This window comes from Pipistrellus hanaki (assembly GCF_964339955.1).
Source record: "Pipistrellus hanaki genome assembly, chromosome: 3".
Taxonomy (NCBI): Eukaryota; Metazoa; Chordata; class Mammalia; order Chiroptera; family Vespertilionidae; genus Pipistrellus; species Pipistrellus hanaki.
Genome location: NC_140505.1, coordinates 107,589,233 through 107,606,418, shown reverse-complemented (window position 1 = coordinate 107,606,418; position 17,186 = coordinate 107,589,233). Strand labels below are relative to the sequence as shown.

General features: G+C 38.9%; 1 protein-coding gene across 4 annotated transcripts in view; it reads left to right on the top strand.

Moving 5' to 3' along the window:
• PARP11 (poly(ADP-ribose) polymerase family member 11) overlaps positions 1-17,186 on the top strand; it is a 52,283-nt gene that overhangs the window by 18,147 nt on the left and 16,950 nt on the right. For 3 of the 4 annotated variants that reach the window (XM_084880350.1, XM_084880347.1, XM_084880348.1), the window contains 3 exons: positions 11,623-11,751; positions 12,581-12,701; positions 15,184-15,259. In XM_084880350.1, the coding sequence (XP_084736476.1) occupies positions 11,623-11,751; positions 12,581-12,701; positions 15,184-15,259 (326 nt within the window). The remainder of the gene's footprint in view (positions 1-11,622; positions 11,752-12,580; positions 12,702-15,183; positions 15,260-17,186) is intronic. The other variant, XM_084880349.1, reaches the window with a different exon arrangement.

Genomic DNA, 17,186 nt, shown 5'->3' with positions numbered 1-17,186 from the left:
CCCAAGGTTGTGCAATAATTACCACAGTTTATTGTTAAAATGTTTTTATCACCCAAAAAAGAAACTTCTACCCATTACCAAGTCATTCCACCTCCTTGTCAGCCCTAATCACTAATGTACTTCTTGTCTTTATAGATTTGCCTACTCTGTATGTTTCAATTATAGAATCATCCATAATCTGGTCCTTAGCAAAATGTATTTAAAGTTTGTCTATATAGTATTTATTAGTGCGTCATTCATTTTTAAGGCTGAATGATATTTCATTATACTGTGAAATACTTGTTTTTTCATTCATTCATCAGTTGATGGAAGTTGGGTTGTTTCACTTTTTGGCTATTATGAGTAACTAGAGGCCTGGTGCATGAAATTCATGCACAAAGGGAGCTGCAAGGCCCTCAGCCTGGCCTGTGCCCTCAGGGGATGTCTGACTGTTGGTTTAGGTCTGATCCCAGCAGTCGGACATCCCTCTCACAATCCAGGATGCTGCATGCACCGGTGACCATACTTTTCATACAGGTGAACAGCATCTTGCTGTTGTATGGGCAGCTACATTTTTTTGCCGTGATTATAAAAAGAAGCACATAACATGATCCTTCTGAGGCAGTAGAACCATTTCCCCCATCTTATGGGTGGAAAAACTGAAGCAGAGAGAAGTTAAGTAATTGGCTTGGTCACACAGTTATAAGTGTGACAAAGGGCTGACCACAAAATGTGCAAGCCAGAGTCCATACATGTCATCGCTGCATCATCCTGTTTTTTCAGCGTTAGAGTAGCCTTGTCAGATTTTAATTTTTTAATCTAGAAGACTATTTCCAATATATAGGATAGGGTCCCTAGGCCTGGCAGGTGATCAGGGCTGATCTGTGTGGTGACCGGCAAGCAGGGCAATCCAGGAGCCCCTGCTGGCATCCGCCTTGGCTGGCAGCCTGGTACTGCCTCCGGCTGGCCCCAACCTCCCCCCCACATCACCACCCTCAGTAGCATCCCTCTCAGGGGCGGCAGATGCGTGTCGTAGCGACCAGTCATTTTGCAGGTCATTCTGCCATTTGATCTATTTGCATATTAGGGGTTTGTCATATAGGGTTTTATTACTAGTATATAGGATTTTCCTATTAATATTTATGTATTTGTATGAATGTATATTTCATACAAATAGTAATTCCACCTTAGGTATATACCTTAAGGTGGAATTACTAGGTTATATATTAACTCTTATGTTTAACTTTTTGAGAACTGCAAACTTCTCCAAAATAGTTGCACCATTTTACATTCCCACCAGTAAATATCACATAATGGAGTAAGGGACTTATGAAGGTTCCAATTTTTCCACAATCTCAACAACACTTGTTATTGTCTGTTTTTTTATTTTACTTTTTAATTACAGTTTACATTCAATGTTTTGTATTAGTTTCAGGTGTACAGCATAGTGGTTAGATAATCACATACTTTACAAAGTGTTTCCCTTCATATTTCCAGCACCCACCTGGCACCATATATACGTTATCACAATATTACTGACTAGATTCCCTCTGCTGTACTTTATGTCCCATGACTATATTGTAACTACCAATTCCTAATTCTTAATCCCTTCACCTTTTTCACCCAGGCCCCCAACCTGCCTCCCCTCTGGTAACCATCAGTCTATAGTCTGTTGCAATTTTTTTTGTTGTTCATTCATTTTGTTCTTTAGATTCCACATATAAGTGAAATCATATGGTATTTGTTTTTCTAAGACTGACTTACTTCACTTAGCATAATACCCTCTAGGTCCACCTGTGCTGTTGGTAATGGTAAGATTTCATTCTTTTCTATGGCTGAGTAATATTCCATTATATACATGTACCACCTACTTTTAATGACTCATCCACTGATGGACATTTGGGTTGCTTTCATATATTGGCTGTTTTAAATAACCCTGCAGTGAATATATTCTTTAGGACTTCTTTGGATATATGCCGTATTTTTCGGACCATAAGACGCACCGGACCATAAGACGCACCAGTTTTTAGAGAAGGGAAATGAAGAAAAAAAGATTCTGAAACAAATAGTGTCCTAAAATATTTTATGTGCATTAAAACCCAACATCACAGTCATAAACACATGTAATCAACCCTGTAAAGTAAACAGCAGCATTTAGAACCATTTAGAACCATTATTAACAAATACAGTCAGCAAAAGACAAAATGTACTGTAAAACACAATAACGAGAGACTTCAGTAATAAATTAGAATAAAGTTGAAGATTTATGGTAAAGGTTCTGCTGAGATCTACAGTACGTCTACCCAGTAGTCAAGCTCGGCAACAGAGGGCGGAGAGGAATGATTGGGGGAATAGACGCGGCATTCTTCCGGGCACGGAGCACGGGCGAGCAAGGGGTACAGGCGATGATTACGGTTTGGATTACGCAGTTACCGTACACCGCACCTGGGCTGACATGGAGATATGGCTGCAGCGAGGGCATGGAGGCTGACTACCATACATGGGAACTCCTCTACCACTCGGGGTTTACAGAGTGGGGCAGACACTCTGGGCACGGAGGAATGGACAGTGGCTGCAGCAAGCACACAGAGCCGGGCAAGTAAAAAAACTTTTTTTTTAAAGTATATGTGTAGGCTATATTTGGACCATAAGAAGCAGGGACTTTTTCCCCCCACTTCTGGGGGGAAAAAAGTGCGTCTTATGGTCCGAAAAATACGGTATATGAATCACTGGGTCATAAAGCAGTTCCAGTGTTAATTTTTTAGAACTCTTTGTACTGTTTTCCATAGTGGCTGTACTAAACTTCATTCCCACCAACAGTGCATGAGGATTCCCTGTTAGCCACATCCTCACCAATATTTGTTGTTTGTGGCTTTATTGATGGTAGCTATTCTGACAGGTGTGAGATGATATCTCATTGGGGTTTAATTTGCATTTCTCTGGGAATTAGTAACATTGAGCATCATTTGATATTTCTATTTGCCATCTCTTTGGAGAAGTGTCTATTCAGGTCCTCTGCCCATTTTTTCATTAATTTATTTGTAGGTTTTTGGTGCTGAGGTATGTGAGTTCTTTATAAATTTTGGATATTAACTCCTTACTAGATGTATCATTGGCAAATACAGTATGTTCTATAATTTAGTAGGTTGTCTTTTGGTTTTGTTGATGGTTTCTTTTGCAATACAAAAACTTTTTTAGTTTAATATTGTCCCATTTGTTTATTTTTTCTTTTGTTTCTCTTGACGGAGGAGATATATCAGAAAAATAATATTGGTAAGAGAAATGTCAGAGATTTTACTGCCTATGTGTTCTTCTGGGAGTTTTATGGTTTTGGGTCTCACATTTGAGCCTTTAATAAATACAGTTGGAGTTTGTTCTTGTGTATGGTGAAGTTGGTGGTCGAGTTCCATTTTCTGCATGCATCTGTCTATTTTTCCAGCCCATTTATTCAATAGCCTGTCCTTACTCCATTGTATGTTCTTGCCTCCTTTCTCAAATAGAAATTGACCATAGAGATGTAAGTTTGTTTGTGGAGTCTATTCTGTTCTGTTGATCTACATGTCTGTTTTTATGCCAATATCATGCCATTTTGATTACTATATCCTTGTATAGTTGGATATCAGGTGATGCAATACCACCAACTTTGCACTTCTTCTTCAAGATTGCTTTGGCTCTTCAGGGTCTTTTGTGGTTTCATATACATTTTCAGATTATTGGTTCTAAGTCTGTGAAACATGTTACTGATATTTTGATAGGAATTTCATTGAATCTATAGAGAGCTTTGGGTAATATAGACATTTTAATTCTTCCTACCTGTGAGCATGGTATATACTTCCATTTATTTGTATCTTTTTCAGTTACTTTCTTCAATATCTTACAATTTTCTGAGGACAGGTCTTTTACGTCCTTGGTTATATTTATTCGTAGGTATTTTATTATATTTTCTTGATGCAATTGTAAATGGAATTGTTTTCTTTGTTTCTCTTTCTGATATTTCACTGTTGATATATAAAAATGCAACCAAATTTCTGAATGTTATTTTATATCCTGCTACTTTACTGGATTTACTTATCAGTTATAGTAGTTTTTTTGTGGAATCTTTCGGGTTCTCTACATACAATATTATGTCATTTGCTTAATGACTGTTTAATTTCTTCCTTTCCAATTTGGATGCCTTTTATTTCTTCTTTTTGTCTGATTTATGTGGCTAAGACTTCCAGTACTATTTTGAATAAGAGTGATAAAAGTGGACATCCTTGTCTTATTCCTGATCATGGGTATGATTTTAACTGTGGTTTTGTCATAGATGGCCTTTATTATGTTGAGGTATATTTCCTCTATTCCCATTTTTTGAGTTTTTTTTTTTTATGGGTGCTGGATTTGGTCAAAAGCTTTCTTTGTATCTATTGATATAAATTCACACTTTGTGCCAATGCTGGGACTGAGGTCACTCAGCAAAAGTATCAAGGTACACCAAGGTCAGCTGCCACCATCTGGGTGCCCATTGACATTTGTGGAAGGGTGGGGTGTCAGGGATTCCTCATGATGAGGCCAGCAGAGTTAGTGAGGTCTAAACAGACCAAGATTTGGTCATATGAAGGGAGGGCTGTGCAGAGGAATGCTAATGCTGGTTGGATGTGTGAGCAAAATATGGCCCCAACCTAGAGCCACACAACTCAGTTTCTCCTTTACTCTCCTCTGCAGGTGGGAGCTTGGCATGGTAGGATCCTCATGAGTCAGAAGGGTGGGGCTAGTGCATTCCCAGGGGGTCTTCAAACTACGGCCCGTGGGCCACATGCGGCCCGCAGAGGAGTCTGATCCGGCCCGCCAGGTTTTTTGGGCAGTGAGCGCAGCCGAGGTGTTACAGTAGGAATTAGTAGTTCATATAGTCCGGCCCTCCAGCTCTCTGAGGGACCGTGATCTGGCCCCCACTTTAAAAAGTTTGAGGACCCCTGCTCCAGGCTGATTCAGAATGAAGGAGAGTGCTTGTCCCAGGAGTAATGGCATCTGTGGGCAGTGTGGAAAAGGGACTGAGCTCAGGGACCCTGGTAGCTGTCCGTTCAGCTCTCTCACTGAAGCCATATGACCCAGTCTGTCCTCACATGACTCCGGTCTGATCCAACCTCCCTCTCTGGGAACTAAGAGTGAGTGAACAAGATTTAGTGTGCTGGCCCTTTCAGAGGGAGCCTGGGTTTCTAACAGACTCTCATCTCTTGCTGGTAAATGGAATCCCTTGATTTTCATAGCCAGATATTACATAGACTGCTCTTCTTGGTTCTGGTGATATGGGCTGGGGAGTCCAATGTGGGCTTGAGACCCCACACTCCTCAGGGGGGGATTTTTGCAGCTGAGATATCTCTACAGATTTTCAACCAACACACGCAGGTGCCAGGCCAGCCCTTTTCACATCGCAGTGCTTCCTATAGTCTTGATGTGGCTTCTTCTGTAAATTCTTGGTTATAAGACTTGTTCAGCTCCTCTTCAGTTCATTATTCAGGTTGATTGTTCTATTTAATTGTAATTTCAGTTTGAACCTCAGAGAAGATGAGTGTAACTTTACCTACTCTGCTGCCATCTTGGATCTCTTTTATTTACGGACATTATAGTAATTGTGAAATGTATCATATCCCATTGTGGTTTTGAATGCATTCCCTGATGACTTGATATTGGGCATTTTTTCATGAGCATATTGGTAATTTGTATATCTTCTTTGGAGAAAAGTCTATTCAGATTCTTCGTTCTTTTGTGGATTATTTGCCTTTAAAAAAAACACTTGGCTGAGGATATGTTTTTATTGCTTTATAGAGAGAGAGGAAGGGGGAGAGAGAGAGAAACATTGATTAGTTGCCTCCCATGCATGGCCTGACTCGGATGGAACCTGAAACCTACTTATGTGCCCTGACCAGGAATCAAACTGCAACCTTTGGGTACGGGATGACTTTCCAACCAACTGAGCCACATGGCCAGGATTATTCACCTATTTTTTAATTGAGTTGTAAATGTTCTTTATATATTCTGAATACAAGTCTTTGTCATATATGTTATTAGCAATTCTCTTAGTTTTTGAATTATCTTTTCATTTTCTTGATGGTATCTTTTGTAGTACAAAAACATTTTAATTTTGATGTAGTACAATTTGTGTATTTTTTTTCTTTGGTGGCTTGTTCTTTGGTGTCAGGTCTAAGAAACCACTGCCTTATTATTTCTGTGTGTGATATGAGGCAGGGTCCGTCTTCATTCTTTTGCCTGGGGATATTAAGTTGTCTCAAAACTATTTGTCAAAAACACTTTTCTTCCTCCATTGTATTGTCTTGGCACTTTAAAAAAAAATATATATATATATATTATTGATTTTTTTACAGAGAGGAAGAGAGAGGGATAGAAAGTTAGAAACATCGATCAGCTGCCTGCTGCACACCCCCTACTGGGGATGTGCCCACAACCAAGGTACATGCCCTTGACCGGAATTAAACCTGGGACCTTTCAGTCCACAAGCCAACGCTCTATCCACTGAGCCAAACCAGTTTTGGCTGTCTTGGCACCTTTGTTGAAAATCAATTGACAATAGATAAAAGGGTTTATTTCAGGACTGTCAGTTTTGTTTCATTGATCTATATGTCTGTTTTCATTCTACTCCACCTTTTGTTTACTGTAACTTTGAATTAAGCTTTGAAATCAGCAAGTATAAACCCTCCAAATTTGTTTTTCTTTTTTTAAAATATATTTTTATTGATTTTAGAGAGGGAGAGAGAGGGAGAGAGTTAGAAACATCAATGGTCAGAGAGAATTATTGATCGACTGCCGCTTGCACACCTCCTACTGGGGATCGAGCCCGCAACCCCAAGCATATGTCCTTGGCCGGAATTGAACTTGGGACCCTTCAGTCCTCAAGCCAATGCTCTATCCATTGAGCCTAACCAGCTAGGGCTTGCTTTTCTTTTATTTAAGAAATTCTTTATTATTTAAAGTATTACATATTCTATATAATAGTTAATATGCAAATTTACCCTCATGCTGTCATAAGATGGCTGCACCCACAGCAAAGGCAAGGTTCCCATAACGAGCAATGAGTAGGGACCTGAGGCTGCATGGCACCAGGCTGGGGAGGGGGACCTGAGGCTGTGCTTGACAGGGGTGGGGCTTGCCACGTCTGGATCTCGCCCAGTGGGGGTGGACCAGCCGGGTCTGGGTCTCGCACGATTTGGAGAAATGTGCGGGTGGGTGGGGACTTGACTCTGGGTCTCACGGTGCACCCCAGACTCTGACAGGAGGAAGATTTTCATATACATTTTATTAATTTTCTTTCATCTATGACACTTCCATTATAGAGAAAGGGCAAATAGCAATATTAAAATATTTCCTCTAATCCCTTTTAATGTGCTCGAATTTCGTGCACTGGGCCACTAGTAGTATTACATATATCTCCCTTTTCCCCCATTGACCTCTCCCCAGCCACCCTTACCCCCAGCACATGCCCTCACCCTCCTAGTGTCTGTGTCCATTGGTTATGCTTATATGTATACATACAAGTCCTTTAGTTGATCTCTTACCTCTTCTCCCTCCCTTAACTCCCCTCTGAAGTTTTACAGTCTGTCTGATGCTTCTCTGTCTCTGGATCTATTTTTGTTCATCAGTTTATGTTGTTCATTATATTCCACAAATGAGCTCTTGATCCTAAGGTGTCCTATTTTTTTTTTAACATGTTATTTTTATTATTGATTTTAGAGAGAGAGGAAGGAAAATGGAGAAAGAGAAAAACACTGATGAGAGAAAGAAATATCGATAGGCTGCCTCCTGCACACCCCATACCTGGGATTGAGCCAAAAACCAGGCATAGTACCCTGACCAGGAGTCAAACCAGCGACTCTCAGTGCATGGGATGACATGCAACTGAGCCACAGTGGCCAGAGCTATTTTTCATTTCTTAGGAGCCAATCAACATTAAAACACGTAGGAAAAATCCAGAAAATAAGTATAAAGCATTCTTTGGAGAGAGATTAAAAAACATGAATAGCCATAACCGGTTTGGCTCAGTGGATAGAGTGTCAGCGTGTACTGAAGGGTCCCAGGTTCGATTCTGGTCAAGGGCATATACCTTGGTTGCAGGCACATTCCCAATTGGAGGTGTGCAGGAGGCAACTGATCGATGTTTCTCTCTCATCGATGTTTCTACCTATTCTTCTCTCTTTCTCTCTGTAAAAAATAAATAAAATATATTAAGAAAAACATGAATAAAAAATAACAAGTCCCCTTCATAGAGTTCAGCTACTGTACCTGGTACTTTAAGGCATTGTCTCATTACTTTCTAACAACTCAGTGGGTAAGAACCCTTTAATCTCCATTTTGTGAAGAAGAAACTGTGGCCTAGAGGAGGTAACGGAATCTAATCCTAGATTACACAGCTACTGGAAACAGGATGGACATTTAAAATAATGATATTAAAAACAAGTATTTTCAAAATTACTCCAGTAGTACATATTCTTTGTAAAAATAAATAAATAAATATATAAGAAATAAACATTTTAAAATAAATAATTATATATGTTTTTATGTATGCATATGATCTCATACATACATACGGAGGGAGGGATGGAAGGAGGGAAAAACAGAGAGAGAAGGAGGTGGGGAGAGATCTGAAAGATAAATAGTAAGTTGATAGCATTGCTTAACCCTGGAGAAGGAAGGTGAGAAGGTGTCAGGAATGGAAGTATGGAAATGATGGTCAAAAAAGTCTTTAGGATTATTTTGTGAAGCATGTTTTCATATATATAAATTGAATACATTTAAAAAATCCTTTTAAAAAATGAGGACAGAAAGCAACATTCCAGATAAAGTTTTATCATTTTTGACTAATTTCTTTGCCCCTTTTCTGATGACTTTCTCTTTTTCACAACCTCCACTCAAGATTGTTGAAAACTTTTCAAAGATAATGTGTATATGAGTTAGTAGATATAGTTAAGGTTATAAAATCATTGATAATTAAGTGTAAGGCAGTTTGTCATGGTGGTTAAGACCTTGGATCAAGACTGCCTGGGTTTGAAACCTGGCTTCCTTTTTGTATGACCTCTCTGTGCTTCAGTTTTCTCATTTATAAATTTGGGATAATAGTACCTATCTTACAGGATTGTTGTGAGGCCTAAAGGAGTTATTATCTGTACAGTACTTAGAACAGTGCTTGCCAAGTAGTAAGAGCTACCATATAAGGCTTATTATTATTAGTAGTATTATCTTAACACTCAGAAAAAACTAACATAAATTTTTGTATATCCATCCAGACTTTGTATGTATGTGTATATATACATATACATACATGTACATACACATATGTATACACTCATGTGGGTAAATATAGATGTATTTTTTATTAAAATTGGATTATACTATTTTTAAAAAATTATTTATTATTTAAAGTATTACATAAGACTCCTTTTTTCCCCATTGACCTTTCCCTGGCCACTCCCAACCCCCAGCACATGCCCTCACTCCCCTACTGTCTGTGTCCATTAGTTATGTTCATATGCATGCATACAAATCCTTTGGTTGATCTCTTACTCCCAAACCCCCCTGCCTTCCCTCATATGTTGGACAGTCTGTTCAATGCTTCTGTGACTCTGGTTCTATTTTGGTGCTTCAGTTTATGTTGTTCATTATATTCCATAAATGATGAGATCATGTGATATTTATCTTTCTCTGACTGGCTTATTTAGCTTAGCATAATGCTCTCCACTTCTATTCATGCTGTTGCAAATGGTAAGAATTCCTTCTTTTATATAGCAGCGTAGTATTCCATTGTGTAGATGTACCATAGTTTTTTAATCCACTCATCTGCTGATGGTTACCTACTTAGTCTGTTCCAAGTCATAGCTAATGTAAATTGTGCTTCTATGAACAAAAGGGTGCATATATCCTTTCTGATTGGTGTTTATGATTTCCTGGGATATAATACTAGATGTGGGATTAGTGGATCAAATGGAAGTTCCATTGGATTATACTATTTATATTTATTGTAACCTTCTTTGTACTGAAAACTATCCTAATAAAAGAGTAATAGGCAAATTTACCATACCTCCGCTACACCCACAAGCCATACCCACCAGCCAATCGGAGCGAGTATGCAAATTAATCCAACCAAGATGGCTGTGGCCACAGAGAAAGCAAGAGGCTTGGGTTTCCCCACCAATGGAGGAAGCCAATTTTTCTGCCTGCCTGGCCTCCCTTGGCCTCTGCTTAAGGCTACAAAGTTTCAATTATAGAAGATAAATAAATCCCAACAAAAATGGTGGCAGCCACAGAGCTGACGAGAGCAGGAGGCTTGAGTTGTCCCCGGTGACAGAAGAAGCCAAGTTTCCTTTGGCCTCTGTTTAAGGCTACAAAGCTTCAATTATAGAAGATGAATAAATCCCAACAAAAATGGTTGTGGCCACGGAGCGAGCAGGAGGCTTAGCTCCACGGAAGGCTACAAAGTTTCAATTATAAAAGATAAATAAATCTAAGATACCAGGGCCTCCACTTGGGTCGCTGGGTAGGGGGGAGGTGAGTGTGGCCAGTCTGAAAACTACCACAGGCCCCTTGCCCAGGCTGCCCCAAACCCCAAGGGAACCATCATCCTGATCTGGGATACCCTTCAAGGCAAACCAGCTGGCCCCATCCATGCACCAGGCCTCTATCCTATCTAATCCTATCTAATAAAAGAATAATAGCAAATTGACCATCACTCCAACACATAAGATGACTGCCCCCATATGGACACAAGATGGCCAGCAGGGGAAGGAAGTTGGGAGTGACCAGGTCTGCAAGGGAGGGCAGTTGTGGGTGATCAGGCTAGCAGGGGAGGATAATTGGGAGGGACCAGGCCTCAAGGGAAGGCAGTTGGGGGAAATCAAGTCTGCAGGGGAGGGCAGTTAGGGATGACCAGGCCAGCAGAGGAGGGAAGTTGGGGGCAAACAGGCTGGCAGGGGAACAGGCTGGCATGGGAGTAGTTAGGGGGTAATCAGGCTGGCAGGCAGAAGCAGCTAGGGGCAATCAGGAAGGCAGGCATGCGAGCAATTGGGAGCCAGCAATCCTGGATTGTGAGAGGGATATCTGACTGCCCATTTAGGCCCGACCTACCTAGATCGGGCCTAAACAAGCAGTCAGACATCCCTTGAGGGGTCCCAGATTGGAGAGGGTGATGGCTGGGCTGAGGGACACACCACTCCGTGCACAAATTTTGTGCACAGGGCCTCTAGTATATTATAAGCATCTTTCCATGCCATTAAATGAAATAATTAGTGTTTAAAACAAAAATCAGATGTATTTGGTCTCAATTAGTTGTGATACCATGCATCCTTTTGACCAAATACATAAAAAAATGTATGATCAAACAAATTTTTTGACACTACACTGGCTCTGGAATGCTAATAGATTTGATACAGCTTACTTAACTGGTTGAATGGGCATTGATATATCCTACCTAAGTGATATTCAATATTTTAAAATGTTCATCTTCAGAGCTAATATACAGCATAGAATACTACTTTTGAAGTGTCACTGGGGGAAAGACACTTGGAATATAGTTATTTGTAAGAAGAAAAATGACATGCAAAAAGTATGTTGGTTATTAGAAAAAAATATTTCTTTCTCTACCTCTTTCTGCCTTTTCAGGAGATGTTTCATAAAGCCGAAGAATTCCTACCCAAAACAGCAGGTGGTGAGATGGACGAGATGGACACATCGGATACCCAGTGGGGCTGGTTTTACTTGGCAGAATGTGGAAAGTGGCACATGTTTCAGGTATCTCTTTCCTTGGATGTAGCAGAATGGATTTAGATTCACTTAGCATCCTCTTGCTGATGGAGAAGATGGGTATAAGCAAACCTGAAAGAAATAAAACTCTAAGGATATCTGATAGCTTAACTGAAAGAAGAATTAGAAATTCTTCTAGTTCTTTTCCTTTTCTTTTCCCCAGGTTTTCACACAATTTATTTAGAAGAAACAGTGTGTGTTTACTGAAGGCAGTTGTTATTAAGAGTTGCATGATATCAGTACGTATGAGCAACTCCAGGTTTATTTGGTGGACAAAGAGAAGGAAAGAGAACAGCCCATATTAAACAACTTCTGTACACCAAGTATTATGTTAGGTGTTGTACCTATGTTTTCTCCTTTATCCTCATAACAACTCAGAAGCAGAGGTTAACACTCAGTCTTACAGGCAAAGTGAAGCTCAGAAAGTTAATGTATTTTTGTCCAGAAGCACACAGCTAGTTAAATGGTTAAGATAGTGATTAAAGCTTGTGGTCTTTTTAAACTTGCAAAGCCATTTAAAGAAGATTTAATTTTTGAGCCACTTAGGAAGTATAATTATTGTCATAATTTGTGAAAATCGTAATTATTTTGGATAAGGCTTACCCAGTTTCTTAAGTTTCTTTGCTGGAAATCCTTAAACTATTTTTAACATCCTGGCTTAGATGTGATTTTTCCCGGTGTTTAGGGGCCTAGAACCGGTGATTAGTTAAGTTTCCCTTGTTTCACCATTCTCTGTCTCTGTGACCACAGTACCACGTCTGTGGCCAAGCCATTAAGGTGAACAGCTATAATTGAAACTTTCTGGTTTGTCTTAAAGCCGGATACCAACATTCAGTGTTCAGTTAGCAGTGAAGATATCGAACAAAGCTTCAAAACAAATCCTTGTGGCTCCATTTCTTTTACTACTTCCAAATTCAGCTACAAGATAGACTTTGCAGGTATGTTGCTTTTTTTCTTAAAGTTGCGTAGTTTTAGAATACGGATGTGGTAAAATCTACGGTTCTGAAGATGTATCAAGGATCAGTTTGATACATTTGTAAACAGTGAAGTAAATCCTTTTTGTAATACATACAAGTACCTCTATAACAATTCAAGATTTAAAATCTTCTTAAGCAACCCTGTCTTTTTTATAAAGGAGTATTTTTATGCTTCTAGAGACTAATGTAATGCTTCTCTTCTCAGGAACACAAACACTAAGCTATTGTTTCCCTCATGATCCAATCAGTCTTTTGAAATAGAGACGGACCTTTTTATTTTAAAGACCACTCTGAGAGGTGAAGTGACAAAGTTTGTGATCGTTTTAAGACTGAAGATCAGATGAATGACCCACCTCTCGGTGTCTTTGCGGGAAAACTATTTCTTTAGCGGACATTGCCTTCTGCCCTTTTCTGATTTCATGGGCTCTTTCACAGACTAACCAGCTAATCTGGAAATCAGCTGCGCTTGGGATTTCACTCCTGATTTATGGGCATGATTTGAGGTACTCCCCCTTAAAAAACCCGTTATGTTCAGTCCCTTCACTTTCAAACTGCTATAGTCCCAGTTCTTTGCTGCTTAGAAGCAAACAGGACCTGGTTGCAGAAGCTTCCTTAATAAAAGTGCATTTTGGTTACTTCACAGCTCCACCCTCTCACTGTTCTTCTCAGTTTTTGTGAGTAGTGTCTTTATGACAATTAGTGGTGTGTTTCTTTAGGGTGGGGGGCTGAAGCCTTAGATTTCCTTGGATGAGCCAAGGCCCAGAAAGGGTACAGGGGGTTGTCCAGTAAGAGGTTGATGCAAACAAATCTCTAATGATTATTATCTCCCAAAGCTTTTTTTAATCAAGAGTTAAAAGCATTAGATTCTTATTCTTGACTCACCATAACTTTAAAAAAATATTTTTATTGATTTCAGAGAGGAAGGGAGAGGTAGGGAGAGAGAGAGAGAAACATCAATGATGAGAGAACCAGGTATCGGCTGCCTCCTTGCATGCCTCCTAGTTGGGATCAAGCCCACAACCCGAGCATGTGTTCTGAAATGGAATCAAACCCGGGACCCTTCAGTCTGCAGGCCAATGCTCTATCCACTGAGCCAAACCAGCGAGAGCAACTTGATATTGGATAAATAGGCCGTCTGCCTTTAAAGGACCCTGACATTTATCTTTCTCCTGCAGTCTAGACAAAAGGTGTCTGGTAGGCATTTTAGTTGGTGTACAGGGACCAGTTCTGAAGCCATACTGAGACATAACGGTATGCACAGACTCGTGTAGGAGATGAGGTTTGTCGAAGCAGATAATTAAGCAAGCTACATGTTTCTGGAAGAATATTTTTTAGTAAACTGTATTTTTGGGGAAATTTTCTCTCAGACAGTGCAGTTTATTAAAACTTTTTTTAAATCATCTAGGAGTCACATGTAATAACTCAAGTTCCCTAACCCTCAATATAATGACACTGTTTCTGAAGTATTGCTGATAGTAGTTCATATATAGCATTTGCAAAATTAGTCCCTTTCTGCCACAAGCTAATTCAGGTTCTCTTTTAAAAATGGTGAAAAGTGAACTCAAAGGAAGACAACACAGTTTCCACTGTGTGAGCTGAGCTCTTGCTTTTCCCCGCACAGTGGCAATGCCAATGTGTAAGATTCTAGGAGAATACAGACAGGGCAGAACATACTTTATACAACATTTGCCTGACGGGTGAATCCCTTTATTTTGTAATGGAATAATGCCAATTAGATAACTCTGGACTAGAATCTCACATTCACATATTTGTGGGAATGTAGAAATGGACTTGGTAAGTACTGCCACTGTTGAGGCATAGATGAAAGAAGAAAATACCTTTAATTAATTAGTCCTTCATTGCTAGTATGTATTGAGTCTAGCTAGGTTTTCTATGTTTTGGTTTAGGTATACAATTTAAAGAGAAGGCAAGCAATGTACAGATGTTTGAAATTCTGTGAATTGTACATATTTTATAATGGTAATGTATTTTTTAAAATCATTTCCAAATATTTTTGATAAATCAACACATAGTTTCCACTTAATAAGCATTTCTAGAATATTCAGTATTATAATTTCTTTCTCTTTCTAGTACTCTTAATTTTTCTAAGTTTAGAACTCTTCTAGTTTAATGTCACTTTAACCCAATTATTGTATAGAAAGGAATAGATGCTGCCTACTGAGCAGCATATGATGTTAGCATTCTTTTGTCTGAGAATGGATCAAGCAATGAAGCTGTCCTCCCCGAATAGCACGTTTATGGCATGATAGATAGATAGATAGATAGATAGATAGATAGATAGATAGATATGTATTTTTAATGCTCTGTTTGTCAGTGACTCCCAAAGCTCTGTGATTCGTGTAGGGTGGCTATCCACCTTAGTGACAATTTATAATACAGTATATTCCCATGACTAATCTGACATCTTTGTCTTTGTATACAGAAATGAAGCAAGTGAATCTCACTACTGGAAAACAGCGCCTAATAAAAAGAGCCCCCTTTTCTATCAGTGCTTTCAGGTACGGTAACGAGAATAGGGGTAGAAACATTGGGCTTTTCCTCTCTCTTCTCTTTATTAATATTTGATAGAGGAAGAAATAGACTGAAAATGGTTGGTAGGTCACTTAACGATCTTAATATTGATCCTTTCAGTACTGAATTGCACCTTACTTGATGAAATAGCAATATTATTATTTTATGCCATTGTTTCCTTTCCTCACAGAACTACCCAGTTAATTGGGCTATAAATGCCAAGTAATTACGGCTCTTCTCCACTGGGCCACTCCTGGAAGTAATTTCAGAGCTGCAGTGACTAAAGGAGACCTGGGAAGGTGGGAGGGCAGGGACAGGAGTGCTGCTACTTGTGCCCATTGCGAGTTTTCTTTTTCTGTCTCTGGATTTATAGAGCCTGAAAAGAGGAATAAATACCAGAAGAGAAAAATATTTTAGATAAAATATTCCATTTTATCTAATGAAATCGAAGGGGAAAAACCTTACACTTTGCCTCCTATTTTCTAGAACAATTTCTCCAGCAAGTATTGAAATTCTTGCTGTTCAAAGAATTTATAATGAAACAGAAAAAAAAGAAAAGAGCTAGCATATGAATTTTAAGGGATACCCATTTGCTCCTTCCAAGGAGATATTTTGAAAGGATTAGAGTAAAGAATAAAAAATTTTAAGTTTCTATTAGTTTGTTTTATGAGATTTTGGCTTACATTTTTTTTTAAATATATTTTATTGATTTTTTACAGAGAGGAAGGGAGAGAGATAGAGAGCTAGAAACATCGATGAGAGAGAAACACCAACCAGCTGCCTCCTGCACACCCCCACTGGGGATGTGCCCGCAACCAATGTACATGCCCTTGACCGGAATCGAACCTGGGACCCTTCAGTCCGCAAACCGACGCTCTACCACTGAGCCAAACCGGTTTCGGCTTGGCTTACATTTTAGCATCATGATTTAAACGTTATTTAAGTAATGAATGTTCCAGTATTTCCGTGGAATGTAGAGAAAACTATTTTCTTATAAACTATGTCATATCATTCTTAAGTATAGGAATTACTTATCTTCAAAGAGTATGTAATCTGGGAGAAAAATGAGACATAATAATGGGAAATGATATTGTAAAATTGCACATTATTGTATCTGGTATGTTTTGTGAGGAGAAGCACATGAGGGGGTCCAGCGCTTTGTTCTCTCACAGATGCACACACCATAGGAAAGAGACAGGAGAGGGAGACAGTGCACCAGAGTGGAGGCTAATAAGATATTAAAAGATGAAGAACAGTTAGGTGGGCTACAGAAGGAGTGGTGAGAATGTGCTGATATAGAAATGTTTATTTATTACAGGAAATATTACATGCAAGGTGAATAGTATATATTTTCCATTGGAAAATAATTAACAGTTAACTAAGGCTATGGGCTACATAAAAACAAAACAAAAAACTTTTCCATAGCTAAAAGAAACTTAAGACAAAATCTTCATAAAAACTGGGTAAACTATTGTTACTCATTATCACAGTCTAAGGGTTTATCTCTGTAGTATATGAAATACTTCTATGAATCTTTAGGTAGAAGACCAACAACCCGTTAAAAAAATTGAGCAAAAAATTTGAACAGTTCATACAACCTCCCTCATAATAAGAGAAATACAAATTACATCAGACTATTTTTTACTATTAGATTGACAAAAATTTAAAAGTTTAATAACACACCTTTTTGATAAGATTGGAAAATAGACATTCTCTATATGTCAATTTTCTGGTGTGAATGTCAGTGAGTACAACCTTAAGGAAAGGTTTGGTCAACATCTGTCAAAATCATGAATATATTCTTTGATTAAGAAATTCCATTTCAAAAATGTCATCCTAAAAATTGACTAGAGGACATGTACAGTGACAAATGGTTGAACTAGTTCTTTGTAACATTCTTAACAGTAGCAAAAA